This window comes from Ruditapes philippinarum, unplaced genomic scaffold (genome assembly GCF_026571515.1).
Source record: "Ruditapes philippinarum isolate M1 unplaced genomic scaffold, ASM2657151v2 ctg2356_1_1_1_1, whole genome shotgun sequence".
NCBI classification, from domain to species: domain Eukaryota; kingdom Metazoa; phylum Mollusca; class Bivalvia; order Venerida; family Veneridae; genus Ruditapes; species Ruditapes philippinarum.
In genome coordinates this window covers 116789-140165 of record NW_026858859.1, presented here as the reverse complement: position 1 = coordinate 140165, position 23377 = coordinate 116789, and the positions used below count along the sequence as shown (strand labels likewise).

Genomic DNA, 23377 nt, shown 5'->3' with positions numbered 1-23377 from the left:
TTGGTACTGGTCATTCCTGTAAAGTTTGGATGAAATTGCATTTTTATTCTTTTGATACTAAACAAGCTCCCGATGAAAGCAAGTTATATCCTAGGTTCATGATTTATAAAACTTTTATAAAGGTCTACTAGGCAATGCTATATGCCAAATACATAAGCTTTCAGCACTGTAGTCTTCCACAAAAAGATTTGATGTGTTTTCTAATACATCAATCTAAATAAATAATGATGATCCAAAGGGTAGAGATAATTTTGGCCTCAAAGTCATGGTTAATATAACTTTTGTAGAAGTATATAAATTGATGTTACATGCCAATATCAAGGTTCTGGGCTTTTATCGTATAGGAGTAAATAGTTTCAAGATATGTTAATAAATCTACATAAAGTAACCCCAGGTTGGAACCAATTCTTACCCGAGGGTCATGATTTATGTCACTTTTGTAGAGGTCAACTAAGCAATATTACATGGGAAATATCTAAGCTCTGGGCATTTTGGTTTCACACAATAAAACATAACAAGAGCACCGCTAGTGGAGCATTATATGCCCTAAAGTGTTGGGTTTTTTTTGTAAGGATGAAGCATTTGTAACACATGGGAATTAAATAAAGTATTACCTCCTTCAAAAAGCAATACTTCTTTATAGCTGAAGAACCTTCATATACGAGGGGTTTTCTAAAAATTCGTGGACTTTTTAAATATCTTTTGAATGTCAACATGTATTGTAATGAAATTTTATCAGCATACATTGTAGAATATTATCAACATGTTTTGAAATGAACAGTTAACTTCGTCAATAAATAATGATTTTATATTGCTTTAAATAAGTACATACATTTTTGACATTTTTGCTAAAAAACTACTTATTAACGTAGAAAACCTGCTAAACATCGCATATTTCTTCTGTGATGTCATTTAAGTACATTTTAATTCTTTAAAATTATGAACATCATTTCCATTTTTTTTTGGGGGGGTTGAAATCGCCAGAAACGCCAGACGACGATATTGTTTAGAACGGGAAAATGACGGACACGCAGAAATTAGAAAATAGTGTGATCATAAAATTTTGTTGTAATTTGGGAATGACACTAACAAAACATTTGAAAATAAAAACAGCAGGTGAACAGAGAAAATAAAATTTCACTATCATTAGTGTTTAAGTGGCATAAAAAATTTAGTGATGGATATTACTTTGTGAAGCAGTAATGGTTATTTACTGCGTAACGTTGAAGCCTAAGTTGTATGTTAAATATTATGACGTTGACGTCAATTACTTTTTGGAGTGCGCCGCTGTCGCTGACATGTGTTTATGTAAAACTAAATATTGTTGTAATATTATTGAAGCTACTAACTAATTTTTCTGTGTTTATTTGTTATTTATTCTTCTTAGCAGTGTAAGAATTTCAAATCAATATCTCAAAAATATTTTACACAACAAAGAAAGTCCACAAATTTTTGGATGACCCCTCATATATATAGTTGCTGTTTTCAAAGCACCACCATCAAGTTGTTATCTTGTAAAGGCTACGACAGATGGACGGAAAGATGCAAGGGGTATAACATAATATAAGCAAATTTTTTAGGGCATATAATTAATGGACTCAATATAAGTGATCATCCTATGACGTTTGACAGTTGTAAAACTGTTAACAATATTAAGGTTATTTGATATTGACCTTTGACCTTGTGACCCAATATAGATATGGATCTTTTATTCAATATAGGCAATCATCCTATGAGGTTTGATCATTGTGACCCTGACCTTTGACCTTATGACCCTAAAATCAATAGGGATCATGTATTAGACTTGGCTGTTCATCCTATAAAATTTTGAGGTTGATTAATACTCAAGTTATTGAGAGGAAACTGTTTTTAGGTAATAGTGACCTTGACCTTTGACCTAGTGACCCAAAATCAATAGGGGTCTTCTACCCAATGAGACAATCATCCTATGAAGTTTGAACACTGTGGGCCAAACAGAACTTAAGTTATGCTCCAGAAACTGTTTTCAGTTTTAAGGTAATAGTGACCTTGTCCTTTGACCTTGTGACCCCAAAATCAAAAGGGGTTTTCTACCCAATATGGACAATCATCTTATGAACTTTGAACACTGTGGGCCAAATGGAAATTACGTTATGCTCCGGAAACTGTTTTCATTTTAATAGTGACCTTGATCTTTGACCTTGTGACCCCAAAATCAATAGGGGTCTTCTACCCAATATGGACAATCATCCTATTAACTTTGAATATTGTGGGCCAAATGGAACTTAAGTTATGCTCCGGAAACTGTTTTCAGTTTAAAGGTAATAGTGACCTTGACCTTGGACCTTGTGACCCCAAAATCAATATGAGTCTTCTACCCGATATGGACAATCATCCTATGAACTTTGAATATTGTGGGCCAATTGGAACTTAAGTTATGCTCCGGAAACTGTTTTCAGTTTTAAAGTAATAATGACCTTGACCATTAACCTTGTGACCCCAAAATCAATAGGGGTCTTCTACCCAATATGGACAAATATCCTATGAAGTTTGAATATTGTGGGCCAAATGGAACTTTAGTTATGCTCTGGAAACCAAATTGCTGACAGACAGACGGACAGAGGGACTAACTGGACAGTAATAATGTGGCTACTCTATTGTTCTCCCTATTGTTCTTTTAACCACACAAAAGAAAAGAGCCACATAAAAGCATTACGGAATGAATGATATCAAAGAGAAAGAACAGTTACCCTCTAGCCACATTATTACTGTCCCATGTGAGCGGACGGACAGACGGACGTTCTAACAGGAGAGTAATTATGTGGCTACTCCATTGTTCTCTCTATTGTTCTTTTTAGCCACATAAAAGAAAATAGCCACATAAAAGCATTACGGAATGAATGACATCAAAGAGAAAGAACAGTTACCTATTGTCCCTCTAGCCACATAATTACTGTCCTGTGAGTGCAGATGGACAGACAGTTGGAGCCTATTTCTATATCCCCCTTTTTTCTTCGAAAAGGTGGGGGACAATAAGCTCTAGTTCTTTGGGTTTTTTATCTATACATATAGGGAAAATCAATGATACCCCGGGAGGTTTCAATTTTGACCCCAGGGCTTTTATTAGAACTAACTTAGTTGACATCCATTAGAAAATGTTTCATGCTTAATATTGAAGCTCTAGCTCTTTGTGTTTTTTAAAAGAAGATTTTTTAAGTTTATACTATAGATATATAGGGAAAATCAATGACCCCTTGTGACAGGGCCAATTTTGACCCCAGGCCTTTTATTTCAACAAACTTGGTAGACACTCACTAGAAGATGTTTGATGCCAAATATCTAAGCTCTAGCTCTTTGGGGGTTTTTTTAAAAGAAGATATATTAAGTTTTTTCTTTTGGTTGCCATGGCAACCAGAGTTCTGCATGGGAACAATTTTTGAAGGTGACCACCAAAGGAACATTCCTGTGAAGTTTGAATGAAATTGGCTTAGCAGTTTATGAGGAGATGTTTATGGACGGACGACTGACGGACGGACACCTGACAAAAAGCAATCACAAAGCTCACTCTTGTCACTTTGTGACAGGTGAATTATTTTATTATATTTTCCTATGTCAACAGCATCTTAAATTCATTTTTCCTTTCTTTTCCGTTTTATTTTCAGATATACAAAAAAGATATTTTACCTGGGTGTTCAATTCTTGAATTTGTAGCTACATTAGATGCATCTAGCATAAATGTTGCTGGGTTAAGCTGAGATTCCATGCTCGAAACCAGTTGTGATGCTGATGCTGCAAGTTGATTGGTTGTAAATTGAGATAATGGAGTTTCATTTACCAGTGGAGCATGGGAACCAGCTTGTAAATGTTCTTGGTAATGACTTGAAACATTGACCGGCATAAAACTTGATGGTATACTGACAGATGGTTGAAATGAACTTGAAACTGGAATCCTCATAGACTTAAAAGAAAAACAAGAAATATCTGAAAATATGGCTATATTTTCTAAGTTAGGTAAGTAAGGTAACTTTTATTTATAATGTATGTCATATGTTCCAGTTGAGATAATCCAATCCGAACTGCAAACATATGTTAGATATTTTTTCCTTGCATATTCTACCATATACCATTATATTTTAATCTCTTTACCTTAATAAAACAATTTTTCATGAAATTTGTCATTACACCTGTAGCTATTTTCTTACAACAGCATATGAAATTACAACTTCATTCATAATGGTAAAATTACATCATCGTTATCATGTCATTGTACAGCATGTGACTCATCTGGCACCCCACATGACAGATGACATTTCAGGCATGGGTAAAACTAAAACAAATGCCAGTCTGATATGCAAGAATAATTTATCTAAAAAAATTATTTTACTTTTTTTAAAAGCAAATAAATAAAAGGCTTACACAAACCTTCAAATAAATATTATTAAAAAAATAAGTGTGAATCATATCCATAAACAAGATATGTTTGTAAAACATGTATGCCCCCTATCAGCAGCCAATTATTCATGTGATAAGGTAATTATGCATGACTTCTGACCCAGTGATCAAACAATTAATAAGGGTTATCAAGTATCTACTGGTCATGACCTTGACCTTTGACCCCTTGACCCAAAACTCAATAGGGGTCATCTGCTGGTCAAGACCAATCATCATACAAAGTTTGAAGTTCCTAGGCCTAAGGGTTTTTAGTTAATTGATCAGAAACCGTTTTTACTTACAAGGTCAATGTGACCTTGACCTTTGACCCCTTGACCCCAAAATCAATAGGGGTCATTTGCTGGTCATGACTAATCACCATGCCAAGTTTGAAGTTCCTAGGCCTAAGGGTTCTTTTATTATTGATCGGAAACTGTTTTAACATACAAGGTCAATGTGACCTTGACCTTTGACCCCAAAATCAAAAGGGGTCATCTGCTGATCATGACCAATCACTCATGACTAATCACCATGCCAAGTGTGAAGTGCCTAGGCCAAAGCGTTCTTTAGTTATTGATCAGAAACCGTTTTTACTTACAAGGTCAATGTGACCTTGACCTTTGATCCCTTGATCCCAAAACTCAATAGGGGTCATCTGCTGGTCACCACCAATCATCATACAAAGTTTGAAGTTCCTAGGCCTAAGCGTTTTTAGTTAATTGATCGGAAACCGTTTTTACCTACAAGGTCAATGTTACATGACCTTTGACCCCTTGACCCTAAAAACAATAGGTCATCTGCTGGTCATGACCAATCACCATACCAAGTTTGAAGTTCCTAGGCCTAAGGGTTCTTAAGTTATTGATCAGAAAGCATTTTTACCTACAAGGTCAATGTGACCTTGCCCTTTGACCCTTTAACCCCAAAATCAGTAGGGGTCATCTGCTGGTCATGACCAATCACCATACCAAGTTTGAAGTTCCTAGGCCTAAGGGTTCTTTAGTTATTGATCGGAAACTGCTTTTACCTACAAGGTCAATGTGACCTTGACCTTTGACCCCTTAACCCCAAAATCAATAGGGGTCATCTCCTGATCATGACCAATCACCATATCAAGTTTGAAGTCCCTAGGCCTAAGGGTTCTTTCGTTATTGATCAGAAACCGTTTTTACCTACAAGGTCAATGTGACCTTGACCTTTGACCACTTAACCCCAAAATCAATAGGGGTCATCTGCTGGTCATAACCAATCACCATACCAAGTTTGAAGTTCCTAGGCCTAAGGGTTATTTTGTTATTGATCGGAAACCGTTTTTACCCAAGAGGTCAATGTGACCTTGACCTTTGACCCCTTGACCCCAAAATCAATAGGGGTCATCTGCTGGTCATAACCAATCACCATACCAAGTTTGAAGTTCCTAGGCCTTAAGTTCTTTACTTATTGATCGGAAACCGTTTTTGCTTACAAGGTCAATGTGACCTTGACCTTTGACCCCTTGACCCCAAAATCAATAGGGGTCATCTACTGATCATGACAAATCACCATACCAAGTTGAAGTTCCTAGGCCTTAAGGTTCTTTAGTTATTGATCGGAAACCGTTTTTGCTTACAAGGTCAATGTGACCTTGACCTTTGACCCCTTGACCCCAAAATCAATAGGGGTCATCTACTTGTCATGTCCAATCACCATACCAAGTTTGAAGTTCCTAGGCCTAAGGGTTCTTTAGTTATCACTCGGAAACCATTTGGTCTACGGACCGATGGACCGACGGACCGACGGACCGACAAGTGCAAAGCAATATACCCCCTTTTCTTCGAAATGGGGGCATAATAAATGACAAAAGATTAGAAAATTTCAGCAAAATTCAAAAAAATTTGACTTTATCGGCTAAGGTTATTTAAAGGTTAAGGCCACATCTAAATTATTCAATATGTTTGTTTGGGCGCAAGTCTTGTCTTGTCAAATTATAAATGAAATCCATAGAGACATAACAAAATTATGATAATTTAAGCAAAATTCAATAATTTGACCTTGATGGTCAAGGTCATTCAAGGTCATTGCAACCTTTCATAACTTTTTGTCAAACAAGAGGGCCAAGATGACCCTAGATTGCTCACCTGACCCATCGAACTGATCCAAGCAATTACCTAGACAAGCATCCTGACCAAGTTTCATGACAGGTGAGTCAAAAATGTAACCACTAGAGTGTTAACAAGATTTTTCCATATTTAGGCAGTGTGACCTAGTTTTTCACCCAAAGGTGACCAATATGCAAACTTGACCTTAAAATCATCAAAAAGAACTTTCAGACCAATTTCCAGGATATTTGGATCAAAACAGTAGCCACTAGTGTTAAAAAAGATTTATTTTTAGCTCCTGTGACCTAATTTTTCATCCTAGATGACCCATGTTCAAACTCATCCAAGCAATTACCTAGACAAGCATCCTGACCAAGTTTGATGACAATTAAGTCAAAAATGTGACCTCAAGAGTATTAACAAGGTTTTTCTATTTTTAGCTCCTGTGACCTATTTTTTCATCCGAGATGAACCATGTTGGAACTCATCCAAGCAATTACCTAGACAAGCATCAGGATAAAGTTTGTTGATGATTGAGTCAAAATGTGACCACTAGAGTGTTAACGAGGTTTTTCTATTTTTAGCTCTTGTGACCTAGTTTTTCATCTGAGATGACCTATGTTCGTAATCATCCGAGATGTTACCTAGACAAGCATCCTGAAAAAGTTTGATGATGATTGAGGCAAAAATGTGACCGCTAGTGTTAACGAACAAGTGTGGACGGACGACGGACATTCAACGATCTTAAAACTTGATAGTGGTTTAGAAGACAATATTTCATGTTCTCATTCATTTTGTATTGGAGGAGAATATCTTCTAAAAATTTTACTATATAAGTCAAGGTGTTTTTCTTGTCTCTTAAAAAAAAAAGAAAAAAAAATATTGATTTTTTGAATTTGGATTACATGGGTGGAAATAAAAAGAGAAAACATAGGCACAAATCAGTGAAAGATAAGCAAAATTCAGGTAGATATACACAATCACCAAGATATTAATACTGTGAGGAACATTTTGAAAGAAGCTAACTAAATTTTAAAAGTGATAAAAATAATATTGCTCTTGATTTGAACATTCTATTTAATGATATTTCAACACCAAATAAAACACTATACTTGTAGTTCAGTTTAAATCAAGAACAATTGATTGGCAAAGCTAATAAAGTTCTAAATGCACAATTCATTAATTGTAATAGATATTAGTAAAAACCAAAAGTGTTATGTAGGCTTTTTTATACTTTTGTTGGTTCTATTATAAATTTTGCTGCCAAAATGGAAAATAGAACCATTTCTTATGTTATTTTCTTTTGTTTAAGAAAAGGTCATTATTCTATTGTTACAGAATTACCTCTATTGTTCTCTATTGACTATTGTTCTATTTACAGGTAGATGGCCCCATTTACTTTCAGAGGTGTGGACTAACTGAAGGATGAACAGATGGATGAATGTTCTTCCTGAGTTTAAATAATGGGGTTATTCCTTGGATCACTAAAACCCCATAAGCAACCTATTTTCATCCCATAAGCAACCTGTTTCACCACAAGTGCAGTCTGTATAGAAAGGACAAGGATATTCATCCATAATGTCACTTGAGTTTGTGTGGACAAACAGACATGCAACCCAATTGGTATTAGAGGCCATTTCTTTTGTTATTTTCTCTTGTTAAATAAGGGCCATTGACCCCTAATTTTATTGTTACCCAATGAAACTCTATTGTTCGCTACTGTTCCGTTTACAGTTAGATGGTGCATCCCCATCCCCCATTTATTTTCAGTAGTTTGGGCAGACAGACCAATGGAGGGCAAAGCAGTAGGGAACTAATTTAAATTATCTAGAGAACTAAATTGTGATGCTACATGCAATAAATATCAATTCTGGACATTGTATTTTCTGACAAGCAGATTTTTTTAAACATTTTTACTATAAAAGTCTATATTATCTTAGTGACCCTAAGGGCCGGGCCATTTTTAAACCAGTGAACTGCTGGATGCAATGGTATTGTACAAACAATTGTATGTACACATTCAAGAAATCTGATAATCATATCAGTCAAACAATAATACATTAGGAAACTGATTTATATACAGAATGTTAACCTTTATAAAACTGTGAAAAAATCATGCAGGCATTCTTTTGCTTGCCATAATCTGTCCGCTAGACAATGTTTTTGATCTGTACAATAGCGTATTGTTTGTACTTTGATTGTTAAAATCGTCTGCATTCGTCTGTATTTTACACCAGTCCAAAATCCTGTAAGAGTAATTTTCCTTATCTTTTAACCTGAGAGGTCTACATGAATTTATGATTTTTGGCAGTCGCCTCCGCGAATTCAAAATAGCACGAATATTTGTATAAACCACCAAAATGGACCTTTGCGGAAATTTGCTTCTGCGAATTCAAATACACATACAGTAATATAGAACTTTTGTTGAGGTTCACCTGGCAATGCTACATGACAAATACCAAAGCACTGTAGTCTCACAAAAGAAGACTAAAATGTTGTTTTTTTCTATGTAAGTCTATATAAACTAAGTGCCAGCCAGGATGGGGCAAATTTTGTCCTCAGGGACCTAATATATATACCTTTTGGAGGGGACAACAAAGTGATGCAAACTCTGGGCACTGAAGTTTCTAAGTAGAAGTTTTACAAAAAAATCATTTTTGAAGTCTATTTTAAGGTCCTGTGACCTACTTATGCACATACAACTTCTGTAGAGGGTCATCTAATGATCATTCCTGTAAAATTTAGTCAAACCTACTTAGTGATTTAAAGATGTTGTTTAAAGATAATTGTGGATAACAACGATCCAGCTGACAGAGGCAAAAAATGTCATTTTGTATGGGTATTTGTGTCCTTTGGGCACATTTATTTGCTAGAAATAACATGTGCCGCTATGTACCGGTAAACCTTTTATAGGTAAAACTTTTGGCCTAATTGTTTTGTAATTTATAACATAGTTTATGAAGATATCATCCTGCTTCAATATTCAATTGCTATAAGAATTAGAATCTTGATGATCAAAAATTTAAATTCAAACTCTTGTTCACTGTAAAACAGATATTGAAGTCTCACCGTCATTTGTGTGGAGTCAACAACATTATTACTACTAGATGGATGAGCTGCATTATCTCCTTGCACGCTGCTATTTAAATCCTCCCTACTGTCATTATTTGATCCATCGTTTTCTATATATATCTTCTCTGCAATAATATACAATCTCAAAATACATATCCTACCAATTCAATAAAGATGATCTATCTTAAATTTAAAAAATATATTGATAATGTTGTAACTAGTGATGTAAATGAACATTCGAATGTTTGGATAAGATTCTGCAAAATCAAACCCATTTACAGTATTCAAATGTTCATTTAAATTCATAGTTTTAGTGTGAAAACTGTCTTAATATTTGAAAATTAATTATCTAAGATCTATTTCTAATATTGCAATCAAACAATATATGGGTATAATTTGACACTGCGACCATGAAAATGATTGACTTTTTGTAGCTACTCATGTTTTCATAAACAAAGTTCATGTAGATAACCTGTCCACCTGTGCATGTGTTCTTGTTTAAAATACAGCTCAAATGTAATATGGAATAAAATAATGCAGATAAACAAGTTGGAGTGTGTATGCATATTAAAATGGTCATAGCTATATACATTAAATGATAATTAAATATGAAATAATAATAACAAAATATGGTTTCTCTTTTATTGCAAGTCCTATAGATTGTTCAATTTTGTAAATCAATAAAGCCATTCACCAATGGGAAAGTTATACATACCTTTGACACATGGAAAATAATAATTAGGGGGCAAATTAAGTGACAATACCTATACTGGTGTGTTTATTCAACAAGTGTCATTTACAATTGGTAAGGGTTATCCGTGTAACGCCAGGGTCTGAAAGTGTATGTCTTATATAATTACTTAACTTTCTATCATTGTATTAATTAAATAATTGTAGCAATATTAAAGTGTTTGTTATAATTGCAACATTCAGTATATCTTTATACTTTGTTTTCAAAATAAAATATTTTCCTCACACAGAGATAGTTCTGTATACAGACTCATGCTCCACTTTCAAGTTCTGGGATACAAGGACATTTTCGACAAACTTTTTTAGTAGGTGAATAAACATTAATATTTTTGTATCAGGTTCCATGTGAATGGTTTGACCCATTTTAATTAGTTAAACTGAATGTAGGACAAAACCCCACCAGTTAAAACCCCACCACTCAAAATTTTATAGAGTGGACAAAACCCCACCACTAAATTTTATAGAGTGGACAAAACCCCACCACAAAATTTTACAGAGTGGACAAAACCCCACCACTTCAGTTTTATAGAGTGGACAAAACTTTCTTGTAAACATGTTGAATAACAAACAATTGTGCATCATCAGAAATTCAAAATAATGTGTGAACAACTCATCAATAAGGAGAAGACTGTACCTGAGTTTCTTCAGGCTATCGGCCACTGTATCCGCTTAAACTAAGTACAATGAAGGAAATAGACTCAACTGAATAAACTAGAAATGTGCTATACAAAATGTGTTATTTTTAATCATTAATTGATGAAAATGTGCTATATTCTTGATTAATAGTAAGTAGTTTATTTTTTATATAAATAAATTGAAGAAATGAATTTGAAAAAACTAATAATAATGGATAATTCAAGGAGTGTACAGTTTGTAACACCTTTTTTGCATATTGCACATGCAAGATGTACATGCATTGTTAATAAAATTGTTCATTCTTATATTACACAAATGGCATATTGAAATTAAAAAAAATAAAATGTGAAAAAATGTGTATATTATGTATATTTTAATTCATCAAATCTTGCCCAATATTTGGTAAGAGTTCGGTTTTTTCCACTCTATAAAACTTAAGTGGTGGGGTTTTGTCCACTCTGTAAAATTTAGTGGTGGGGTTTTGTCCACTCTGTAAAATTTAGTGGTGGGGTTTTGTCCACTCTATAAAATTTAGTGGTGGGGTTTTGTCCACTCTATAAAATTTTGAGTGGTGGGGTTTTAATTGGTGGGGTTTTGTCCGTCTTCCAGTTAAACTATGTACAGTGTAACTTCTGAATTCCGGAACTTCTAAAATCCGAAAACTTCTGAAATCCTAACATTTTTCAGGGTCCCGAAATTTCTCCTTCTGTTTTCTATGTAATAAAAACTTCTGAATTATGGAACTTCTAAATTCTGAATTCCGAACAATTTCCTGGTAAAATTTTGGTTACCGGTATATCAATTAAAATTTACTTCAAAAATCCGGAAATTATAAAAGAATTTAAGAAAGAATATTATACTTGTAATTGAAAAACCTTCAAAATGTCAGTATCTTCCATGTATGTATTCTAGGCTTAATGAGGGTCCATCCGCCCTTTCAAGCATTGAGACAGTGAGAGTACGGACCCCGGACATGTCACCATTCATGTCCTTAAATGTTATTATCAACCAAAAGGTGACCTATAAATTTTGAATTCAGTAATTCACTGAATGATACTAAATATGTATGCAAGTTGATTTTTGTGATGATACAATTTTGATGCACAGGGGGCCAATGAGACCATTATATGCATCACGGAGAAAAATAAATGATGAGCTTGACTTACCGATAAGATTATGCAACTCTGACTGATACCTGACACATATTGTATGCATGATCCACATGCACGAGCATTCTTTCCAGGTTTTTACAGGCGAATTAGGAATGAAATTTTAGCCAAACATTGGTTTCTTTTTCAATTTTGTATAATAATAATTATGGGAATATCCAAAAACTGGTGAAATATTAAATACATATAAACACATAGTAAGATTCAGCAAATGATATAGAACATTATCTTCCAATTAACAGTACCTATTTATCTTGACACCAATTAGAATTAAACCTGTCAAGCATATTAAACACTTGTTTAAACTATGAAAATTAAGAAATTGAGAAAAATTATGTGATGAAATAGCAGGTACTACATGTATATGAAATATACTAAAGGATAAACTGTGATAATTAACATTCTATTGTATCAGCAAATTCAGTGATGGGTGATAATGAAATTTAAAATAGTAAAAGTCCTATAATTTTGCTATTTTATTAATGTAACTGCTTCATATATTTTTCATAATGTCTTACTATAAAACAGTTGATGTATAATACTTGTACTTGTTCAGATAATTTCGAACTTCTGAATTCGGGAAACTTCCAAAATCTGAACTTTTGGGCTAGTCCAACAGGTGTTCGGTTTTCAGAAGTTACACTGTATTAGGGATACTGATTCTACTAAATACAAATGGTTTAACAGTCTCTGAGATTTATTTCGAGTGGACTGAACATCTGAACATTCTAATGCAAACAGACAAATTTTTGCAATGCATGGTCTTTTGCCAGACTTTGTAGCCAAAATCTAGTTGTAATGTTTTCATTTTGACTCATAAAAATGAACCCATGTTTCGTCACTAGTGATGACATTTGCAAAAACCTGTGCATTGTAATTTGGATACTGTTTAAGCAACAACTCAGCACATTCGATGCACCTGTCAGCAAATGAAAGCCATCTAGCATAGATCTTTCTCATTTTCACATCATTTGAGCTGCTCGTAATGAGATGCAAACAAAACTGGCTGTTTGATTAGTGCATTGGTATTAACTATTTCTTCACTTTAGCAACCACCTTGACACATGTTGCTGTTTTAGACAGACAGGAATGGGGTGCGTCTTCAGTCGAAATTAACCAATATTTGAATTTATTAAACCAATGAATAACTGAAGAAAAAGACAATATACAGAACAGATCATCAAAAATATCTTTACACCATATCCCAAGGAAACAACAATTCTTAATATTATATGCGACTCTGACCTTCTACAAACCAGATTTGTTCTAAGCAAGCTATAAACAAAGCTTAAGTGAACCGATCAATGTAAAGCTAACATGTATATCCACAGGCACGAGTATCGGACCAGGAAGAAAAAATATGACCAGATTGTATAAGTTTTCACAGCAGCCCGGGAAATGAATCCCTTGCTTGTAAGCTTGAATCTGGAGTTTCAGGCTTTCTTGGTTATTTTTTGGTTATTTGACACATTTCAGACATACACTGGTTTTTTTTATCAATCTGGTCATATTTTTTCATGCCAGGTCCGATACTCGTGCCTGTGCTCCTGTGAAATTAACAAGGCGAACAGAAGCCCTCACATAAAATTATAAATGTATGTAAAATACCTGTTGTTTTTTTTCCAATGCACTCAACATATTATAATTGTAATGTATATTTTTGTTGTTGTTTCCAATTGGCCTAAGTTTGTGTATGAGCTAGAACCACCTTTCCTTCAGAATATACCTTTTACAAGAATGTTAAAAACAAAGTCACATTTAAATCGTTACAAGGCACAATTTAAATGTCTTGGACTTTTAATTTTAGTTAATTTAAATTTCTTTTCATCATTTATTACTCTATCAATATTAACTTTCTATCAATATTAACTTCACATGGGAATAATCCTTTCATATTTAGGTAAATAAATATGCAACAAGAGCCATGTCAACATGGCCATCCCCCGCCGAATGTGTTTGCTCATTGGAAGAATGTATATGTAGTACAGCAGAATAATTCCATTTTAAGAGGTCTTTTGGTAATGAAAACTGATGGCTATAGTGATTACAGATTAATTTTGAAACCTATGTGAATACTGATGGCTGAAAATAACAAAGGGCAATAACTGAAAAATAATGCAGGGTAGGTTATCATTCTTGTGTGCTGCATCCCTCCTCAGTAAAATCTATCCACCTATGAAGTTTCAAGTTGATACCTCAAATACTTTTTGAGAAAAAAATTGAATTGAAAAATTAAGTAACAAAGGGCAATAACTCAAAAATTATAAAAGGTAGAGTTATCATTCTTGTGCACTGCACACCTCCTGAGTTAGATCTATGCACCTATGAAGTTTCATAATGATATCTCAAAGGCCTTTTGAGTTATGCTCTGGACAAAAATTAATTTTGAAAAATAACAAAGGGCAATAACTAAACAATTATGCAGGGTAGAGTTATGATTCTTGTGCACTGCACTCTTCCTCAATGAGATCCATCCACCTATGAAGTTTCAAGTTGATACCTCAAATACTTTTTGAGATAAGCTCTGGACAAAATAGCATGAAAAAGAACAAAGGGCAATAACTCAAAAATTGTATAGGGAAGAGTTATCATTCTTGTGCACAACATTCCTCCTCAATAAGATCTATCCACCTATGACATTTCATGTTGATATGTCAAACACTTTTTGAGTTATGCTCCACTCAGGTGAAAAATTAAGTATGAAAAATAACAAAGGGCAATAACTCAAAAATTATGAAAGGTAGAGTTATCATTCTTGTGCACTGCACACCTCCTGAGTGAGATCTATGCACCTATGAAGTTTCATGTTGATATCTCATAGGCTTTTGGAGTTATGCTCTGGACAAAAATCAATTTTGAAAAATAACAAAGGGCAAAAACTCAAAAATTATGCAGGGTAGAGTTATGATTCTTGTGCACTGCACTCCTCCTCAATGAGGTCTATCCACCTATGAAGTTTCAAGTTGATTACTCAAATACTTTTAGAGATATGCTCCGGACAAAAATGTTGGACGGAAGGACGGACGGACGGAAGGTCGAAAGGTCGGAGACTATTTCTATATCCCCCGCCGCCTTTTCGGCGGGGGATAATTACAGATTTTAGTACTTATTATTCAGATGCCTGTCAGGAATGTGCTGAAGCTCATACAAACACGCTTATGCCAATGGAAAACGAAAATATTCATGATTACAATTTTAATATATTGAGTGCATTGAAAAGAAAAAAAGTATTCAACGTACATATATGTATTTGTTGCAGGAGGGCTTTTGTCCGCCCTAGTATTTTCATGGGATGGCTTTTGTTCGCCCAGTCATTTTCACAGGAGGGCTTTTGTCTGCCTTGTCATTTTTGGACGGGAGGGGTTTGTCCGGTAGGGCATCATATTTAAACACTCCTCATATATATATATATGTATTCTACCATTAATAGTCTGTTGCAGGTAACAGATTAATATGCCTAATGCTTTACCACCTTGTTGAAGATTTGCAGAACTTAAAGAAGCAGTAGAAAGAGGTAATTCTCCTCACTTCTAGAATTTATACTTCAGCCAGTGTACTGTTTTCCCAGAAACTTTCCAAACAATATTTTGTGTTTTTCATCAGGATGGTGTTTTCGCTGAGAGAAAGCTTGACAATATTTTGTTGTTGTGACTAAGAAAATATATTAGTAATATAACAATAACCTTTTAGTTCTCGACAAGACTATGACATGCAATATTAACAAAATCTGTCAGCACCCACTGAACACCATTAAGTTGTCACCAATATAATTTCAGTTGACTTATTTATTTACATTTGAAGTCATCAAGTTAAAAAATACAAATGTAGTGTAATTAATGATAAACCTCAGTATCTAAAAACTAGTTCATTGCTTGAATTAAATAAATTTAAACAGTTACAGATAAACAGTTAATGTTTATCAATATAGGAATTATTTGCTATTAACAAACAAGAGCCCGGTTTGAGCCGGGTGATGCTCCCCGAATAGGTTTTGGACACAGAAAGTACACCTCTTGTAGTTTCAGAGTTATGTCCCTGGAAAAAGTTCAAAGTGCAATAATTCCAAAATTAGGCAAGGCAGAGTTACTGTTCTTTGCACTGCACTTCTAATCAATGTGATCTATCAACCTACAAAGTTTCTTGATGATATCTCTTATGATTTCCGAGTTATGTCCCGGACAATTTCAAAAAGTAAAAATAAACAAAGGGCAATAACTCCAGAATTAGGCAAGGCAGAGTTATGATTCTTGTGCACTGCACATCTACCCATTGAGATATATCTACCTACAAAGTTTCATGTTGATATCTCTTATAGTTTTACAGCTATGTCCTGGACAAGATTTTTCTAAAAGGGGAGATAATTCAAAAATGAGGCTTAACAGAGTTATGATTCTTTTGCACTGCACCTCTACTTAATGAGATCTATCTACCTACAATGTTTCATCTTGATATCTCTTATAGTTTTAGAGTTATGTTCCGGACAAAGTTCAAAGTGTTAAAATTAACAAAGGGCAATAACTCCAAAATTAGGACAAAAAGAGTTATTGTTCTTATGCACTGCACATCTACCCATTGAGATCTATTCACCTACAAAGTTTCATGTTGATATCTCTTATAGTTTTAGAGTTATGCCCCGGACAAGATTTTTCTATAAGGGGAGATAATTCAAAAACCGGGCAAAATAGAGTTATGGTTCTTTGACACTGCACTCCCCCTCGATGCCCTCTACCAATGTATGAAGTTTCAACAAATAATCTCCAAGGGTTTTCAAGTTATGTTCCGGACAAAGTTCAAAGTGTTAAAATTAACAAAGGGCAATAACTCCAAAATTAGGACAAAAAGAGTTATTGTTCTTATGCACTGCACATCTACCCATTGAGATCTATTCACCTACAAAGTTTCATGTTGATATCTCTTATAGTTTTAGAGTTATGCCCCGGACAAGATTTTTCTATAAGGGGAGATAATTCAAAAACCGGGCAAAATAGAGTTATGGTTCTTTGACACTGCACTCCCCCTCAATGCCCTCTACCACTGTATGAAGTTTAAACAAATTATCTCCAAGGGTTTTCAAGTTATGCTCCGGACAAAGTTCAAAGTATTAAAATTAACAAAGGGCAATAACTCCAAAATTAGGACAAAAAGAGTTATTGTTCTTATGCACTGCACATCTACCCATTGAGATCTATTCACCTACAAAGTTTCATGTTGATATCTCTTATAGTTTTAGAGTTATGCCCCGGACAAGATTTTTCTATAAGGGGAGATAATTCAAAAACCGGGCAAAATAGAGTTATGGTTCTTTGACACTGCACTCCCCCTCGATGCCCTCTACCACTGTGTGAAGTTTCAACAAATTATCTCCAAGGGTTTTCAAGTTATGCTCCGGACAAGACAACGGACAGACAGACGGACGGACGGACAGACGGACAAGGCGCCGACTATATGCTCCTCTGAAATTTTTCGGGAAGCATAAAACCAACACCTTCCTTTTTAACGAGAAAAAATACATTTATTCAAACTATGCAAACTGTAAATAACATGTATAATTTACTTTATTTAATAATCTGTAAATAATGGAATAATGAATACTTTCAAACAGCATGACCTTTTTTAAAAAAAAAAAAGAAACTTAACCTTGAAACATGTATCATCCAAGAATAGGTAAAAGTTATGCATAGCAAATCATAATGATAATCTAATAGGTTGAAGTTACAAATGTTTGCAGATTTGTTACATGCCACTGATTCACAGTTATAAACATTCATGGAGATGCGCCCAGTGTAAAAAGCACTAACTTAACAATAGCACCTCAAAGGCAGGGCAATATACACCCAAATTTAATCAAAAATAATCTTTCAATTAGGGTAAAGACCCAATCAAGAAACTTGTCTGAAAAATGTTTTATCTTTACTATCATTATGATATATACCATATGACCTCCAAGGTGGAGGCATTTTTTACCCTTAGTGCATGTTTCATAAAACTTTTATGGAGGTCTACTAGGCAATCTTAGTCTAGTTAAAGCAAGTGACTCCCAAGGCAGGGTTAATTTTGACCTGAAGGTCATATAACTTTAGTAGAAGTCTACAAGTCAAATATCTAAGCTCTGGGCTTTGTAGTTTCACACAATTTTTCTATAATCAAGTGACCCAGGGGCAGGCAAATTTTGACCCTAGGGGCATTATTAAAATCAATTTTGCAGATGTTCACAAGGTAATGGTACATGCTCAATATTTTAGCTCTTGGTACAAAATAATACTGAAATGTGTTTTCTTATACAAGACTATATCAACTAACACCAGGGGTTGGGCCAACATTGACCCAAGGGGCATGATTAATACGACTTTTGTAGAGGCCAAACTCTAGGCATTGTAGTTCCATCCAAATAAGACTTAGATATGTTTTCCTATAAAACTAGAACTCCGCGAGTCGGATGTGTCGCCTTGTGAACAATATAGTTTAGGAGAAATGACCAGGACAAAAATGAAATTTGAAAATCAACAAAGGGCAATAAATCAAAATATAAGAAATGCAGAGCAGCAGTTTCTGTGCACTGCACTTCTTATCAATAAAATCTATCATCCTATTAAGTTTCACCTGCACTTTGCACATCGTCTCATTATTGTTAACATTTCTGCTAAGTAGTTTCAATTTCCTTCCTATGGTTCAAAATATACAGACCAGACATGAAAACTGCTAACAGACAAACAGAAAGAGGACCAAAAGCAAAACATAATAACGCGCAAGATTTTTTCTTTGGGTGTATAAAAAATGCCAAATAATAAGTAAAAATTCATAAATTAAAGGTTATATTCTGATAAAAAAGGAACCAACCTGAGGTCTGGTACTCTTCATCATCATCTTGTGTAGTGTCCGGTTCCCCACTAACTATATCATCTACTGATCTCCTTTCATTCTAAATACAAATAATGACTGTTGCATGTACTGTAAGATAATTTCACTGAACAAGTATAAACTGCCGGACCGATGCAATGCTCAACCTTTTTTACTTTTTCTAAAAGCAAACAAATAAATGATTTAAACAAATCTTTAAAAAGAAAATAAAAGAAACTAGAAATGTGTTGTCACGCCATGGATGCCCCCGCATGCAGCCAAAATTTCAGTTATAATATTTATTTCCAAATTTGTTTGCACAAACCTTTTTTTTTCATTTTAAGTTCAAGGCCCTTAAAACTATTCAATGTTAACACAAACCATTTTTATACAAAGTTCAAGGCACTGAAACTATTCAGTGTTAACCTTTTGTAAATTGCATATTGCATATTTGTAGCCAAAATAATGACTACATACATTTCCACAAAAGTATGAGTGCTGAACCTGAAAATTCAAAATTTTTCCAACATTCAATCCAAAATCATTGAACCACAATCAAATTCAAACTTGAGCCACTTATTCCTTAAGATGTATCTATATGTCAAATTTGAGTTGAATGTGTACAACCATTGGGAAGATAATGAATGGAAACTTGAAATTTCCTTCTTTTTTTTTAAGAAAAAGGGGCATTACTCTGCCAAAAGCATCAAACCATGACCAAATTTAAACTTGACCTGCACATTTATTTGACATATCCATATGTCAAATTTGAGTTGAATGTGTAATACTGTTGGGACAATTATGAGCAGAAACTAAAAATTTCATATTATTTTCAAAGTAAAAGGGGCATAACTCTGCCAAAAATAATCAAACCATGACCAATTCGAACTTGACCTGTGCATTCCTTTGACGTATCCATATGTCAAATTTGAGTTGAATGTGTAATACTTTTTGAGAGATAATGAACGGAAACTGAAAAATTCGTATTATATTTAAAATGAAAGGAGCATAACTCTGCCAAAAATCATCGAACCATGACCAAATTTGAACTTGACCTGCACATTTTTTTTAAATTTAAGTTGAATATGTAATGCCGTTGGGGAGATAATGAACGGAAACTGAAAATTTCATCAAGGGGCATAAATCGTCCGACCACGACCAAATTTGACCTTGGCCTGTATTTTCTCATGATATATCCATATGTCAAATTTGAGTTGAATGTGTGCAACCATTACTAAGATAATGAACGGAAACTGATGATGACAGAATGACGTAAAAATGGAATGACAGAAGGACGGAATGACGGAACAGGGTAAAAACTATATGCCTTTATTTTTTTTCTTTGAAAAAAATTGACCTTAACAGTAAAGATGTTTCCATCACAAAGCTTTGTAATGGGTAAGCTAGTGTGTCACTTAGAAACCATTGGTATAAGTAAACTTTGGATAAACTGATCTTGTCAAATTAGGTTAACTTTCTTTGGACAGATTGAAGGAAGCTAAATAAGTTTCTCTTTGCCCAAGGGCATATGTTATGAGATTCTACAAAAATGTCTCAAAATTCTGAATACGGTACAAAAAGGTTTGTATGGTCAACACAACATAAATAGTGATCTGATGTGAAGTGGGGAAAAAAAGCTTTAGTGGAAAAATGTGCAAACCTTGAGAGATAGTGTATGAGTTACTTCAGCTTCATTTGAAGATGTTGCTGTAGATAGAGAACTAACAGCTGCTTCCATACCATCATAGCTTCTTCTATATCCTTTAATACATCAAAATATCTTACAACACTAATGTCCCATAACTAATCCTATATAATCCTGAATATTTTTAAGAGTCCATAATAAGAGATATTGACAATACATACTGTTATAAAGCAAGCAAAATTTGTGTACAATTTCACATATAAAACTAGAAATGTGTCCATAGCACACATGTGCCCCCACACTCAACTGTTTTGGCAAACCTATGACATTAGGTCAAATATTTTTGGGCTACACATGACACAAGTTGAAAACTAAAAACCTTTTACTAAGTCAAAGCAATAACTCTTGACAAAATAGCATAAATCCACAAGCAAAACTCTAAGTGTGTAACTTCACATGCTGAGCATCATTCCTGTAAAGTTTCATGACTCTAGGTCAAATACTTTTTGAGCTACAATAAAAAAAATGTATGTGTACCACAACATGAAAATGGACAGACAGACAAGGGTAAATCTAAATGTCCCCCCCCCCCAAAAAAAAATAAAAGATCTGTGTACAAAATATTGATATAAACCACTGCCTCATCTTATTCCTAACTCTAAATACAGACTGAAAAACATTTCTATTTAAAGTAACATGACCTAAAGAGGCCCAAACTTTATCTTAAGAAAAACCTCCATATCATCTTACTATAAACGTAATTTGATTACAATATCTCATTCTTAATCTTGTTACTGAAACCATTTTTCTGTTTTTAGAAACAGTGTCCATGACCCTGACCATTGGACAGTCTAAAAGCAAACCCAAAGAAGGGATCCATATAAGCTTGCTATATACGAAGTTTGATTATTATATTTCATTCCTTACTTTAGTTATTGACCAAAATACATTTTATCTATTTGAAGTTACTATGACCCTAGAAAGCACAAAAAACATTTCCATAAGCTAGTTATATATGCAAGCTCACTCCTATATACCCCAATACCATTCTTCAAGACCCCCAGCTTAACTTGGGAGCAATTAAGAAGCATTTTTTTTTAAATTAAGATTAAAAGAAGTGGAATATTCAACAATCTGATGCTTTTTCTTTTAAGAAACAAGTCATAACAGTTCAATGTTTTCTCAGAACTTGAAAAAGTATGAATTTCTGGTGTTAATTGAGGATGTTTCTGTTTTCTTTTTTTGTGAGATAAAAAGAGTTTTTTACGGGCCTATGCCCATAATTATTGAAATGAAACACCCTGCTCTCTATTCTGAAAATAAGTTTGCAATTTTCTCCTTTTTTGGTACTTTTTTGTGTCACCCTTAAAGTCCATAAGCAACTCTCTCAGTACAATGTAAAGACATTTTATTTCAAGCAAGTGTAAATCATATAGAGATTTCCAACAAATGATATAAATCACCAATAATACATCTGGTAAGTTTTACCAATATATTAATAAATTCATAAATTTATACTTATAATGACTGACCTCTGCTGACTTGAGTGGAGGACTGAGCAGATGTTGACACCTCTGAGTGGACATTTGATTGATGCATGCTTACCACTGACCTACCACTGGTACTCTGTAAACAAATAGCATTACAATACAAGAATATCACTTAAGATGGTGTATGCTCCACAAACCTGCAATGTCTGAGGAGTAGTCCAGAGAAGCTTCTGTGTAGCTGGCAACACAAAAATCATTTACAACACATTTTTTATTCAAGGGCTATAACTCAGCCAAAAATCGTTCAAGCAGAAAGCCAATGTAATATGCCCAAGGACTTGAGCCACCTATAAATCCTGTAATTTTTCATAGAAATTGCTAAGTGGTATAAGACTAGTCTGGTCAAACCAAACTTTAAAAATAAAAATCATTAAAGGGTCATAACTTTGATAACAAGAGCACCCCTAGAACCCATTATATGCCCGAAAGTATTTTTTTTTTAGTAAGGATGAAGCATTTGTAAGACATGGGAATTGAATAAAGTATTACCTCCTCCAAAAAGCAATCCTTCTTTATAGTTATGCTCCAGAAACTGTTTTCAGTTTTAAGGTTATAGTGACCTTGACCTTTTGACCTTGTGACCCCAAAATCAATAGGGGTGTTTTACTCAATATGGACAATCATCCTATGAAGTTTGAACACTGTAGGCCAAATGGAACTTAAGTTATGTTCCGGAAACTGTTTTCAGTTTAAAGGTTATAGTGACCTTGACCTTTGACCTTGTGACCCTAAAATCAATAGGGGTCTTCTACTCAATATGGACAATCATCCTATGAAGTTTAAATATTGTGGGCCAAATGGAATTTAAGTTATGCTCCGGAAACTTTTTTCAGTTTTAAGGTAATAGTGACCTTGACCTTTGACCTCAAAATCAAAAGGGGTCTTTTACCCAATATGGACAATCATCCTATGAAGTTTGAATATTGTGGGCCAAATGGAATTTAAGTTATGCTCCAGAAACTGTTTTAAGTCTAAAGGTAATAGTGACCTTGACCTTTGATATTGTGACCCCAAAATCAATAGGGGTCTTCTACTCAATATGGAAAATCATCCTATGAAGTTTGAATATTGTGGGCCAAATGGAACTTAAATTATGCTCCGGAAACTGTTTTCAGTTTTAAAGTAATAGTGACCTTGACCTTTGACCTTGTGACCCCAAAATCAATAGGGGTATTCTACCAAATATGGACAATCATCCTATGAAGTTTGAAGACTGTGGGCCATATGAAA

General features: G+C 34.2%; 1 protein-coding gene across 5 annotated transcripts in view; it reads right to left on the bottom strand.

Annotated features, from left to right (window-relative positions):
- The window catches only part of LOC132754503 (PR domain zinc finger protein 10-like), a 68546-nt gene that overhangs the window by 33347 nt on the left and 11822 nt on the right, over positions 1 to 23377 (bottom strand). For all 5 annotated transcript variants that reach the window (XM_060745140.1, XM_060745139.1, XM_060745144.1 and 2 more), the window contains exons 5-9: positions 22130 to 22223; positions 20613 to 20713; positions 18953 to 19034; positions 9558 to 9685; positions 3664 to 3937 (exon numbers count right to left, since the gene is read on the bottom strand). In XM_060745140.1, coding sequence (XP_060601123.1) covers positions 3664 to 3937; positions 9558 to 9685; positions 18953 to 19034; positions 20613 to 20713; positions 22130 to 22223 — 679 coding nt within the window. The remainder of the gene's footprint in view (positions 1 to 3663; positions 3938 to 9557; positions 9686 to 18952; positions 19035 to 20612; positions 20714 to 22129; positions 22224 to 23377) is intronic.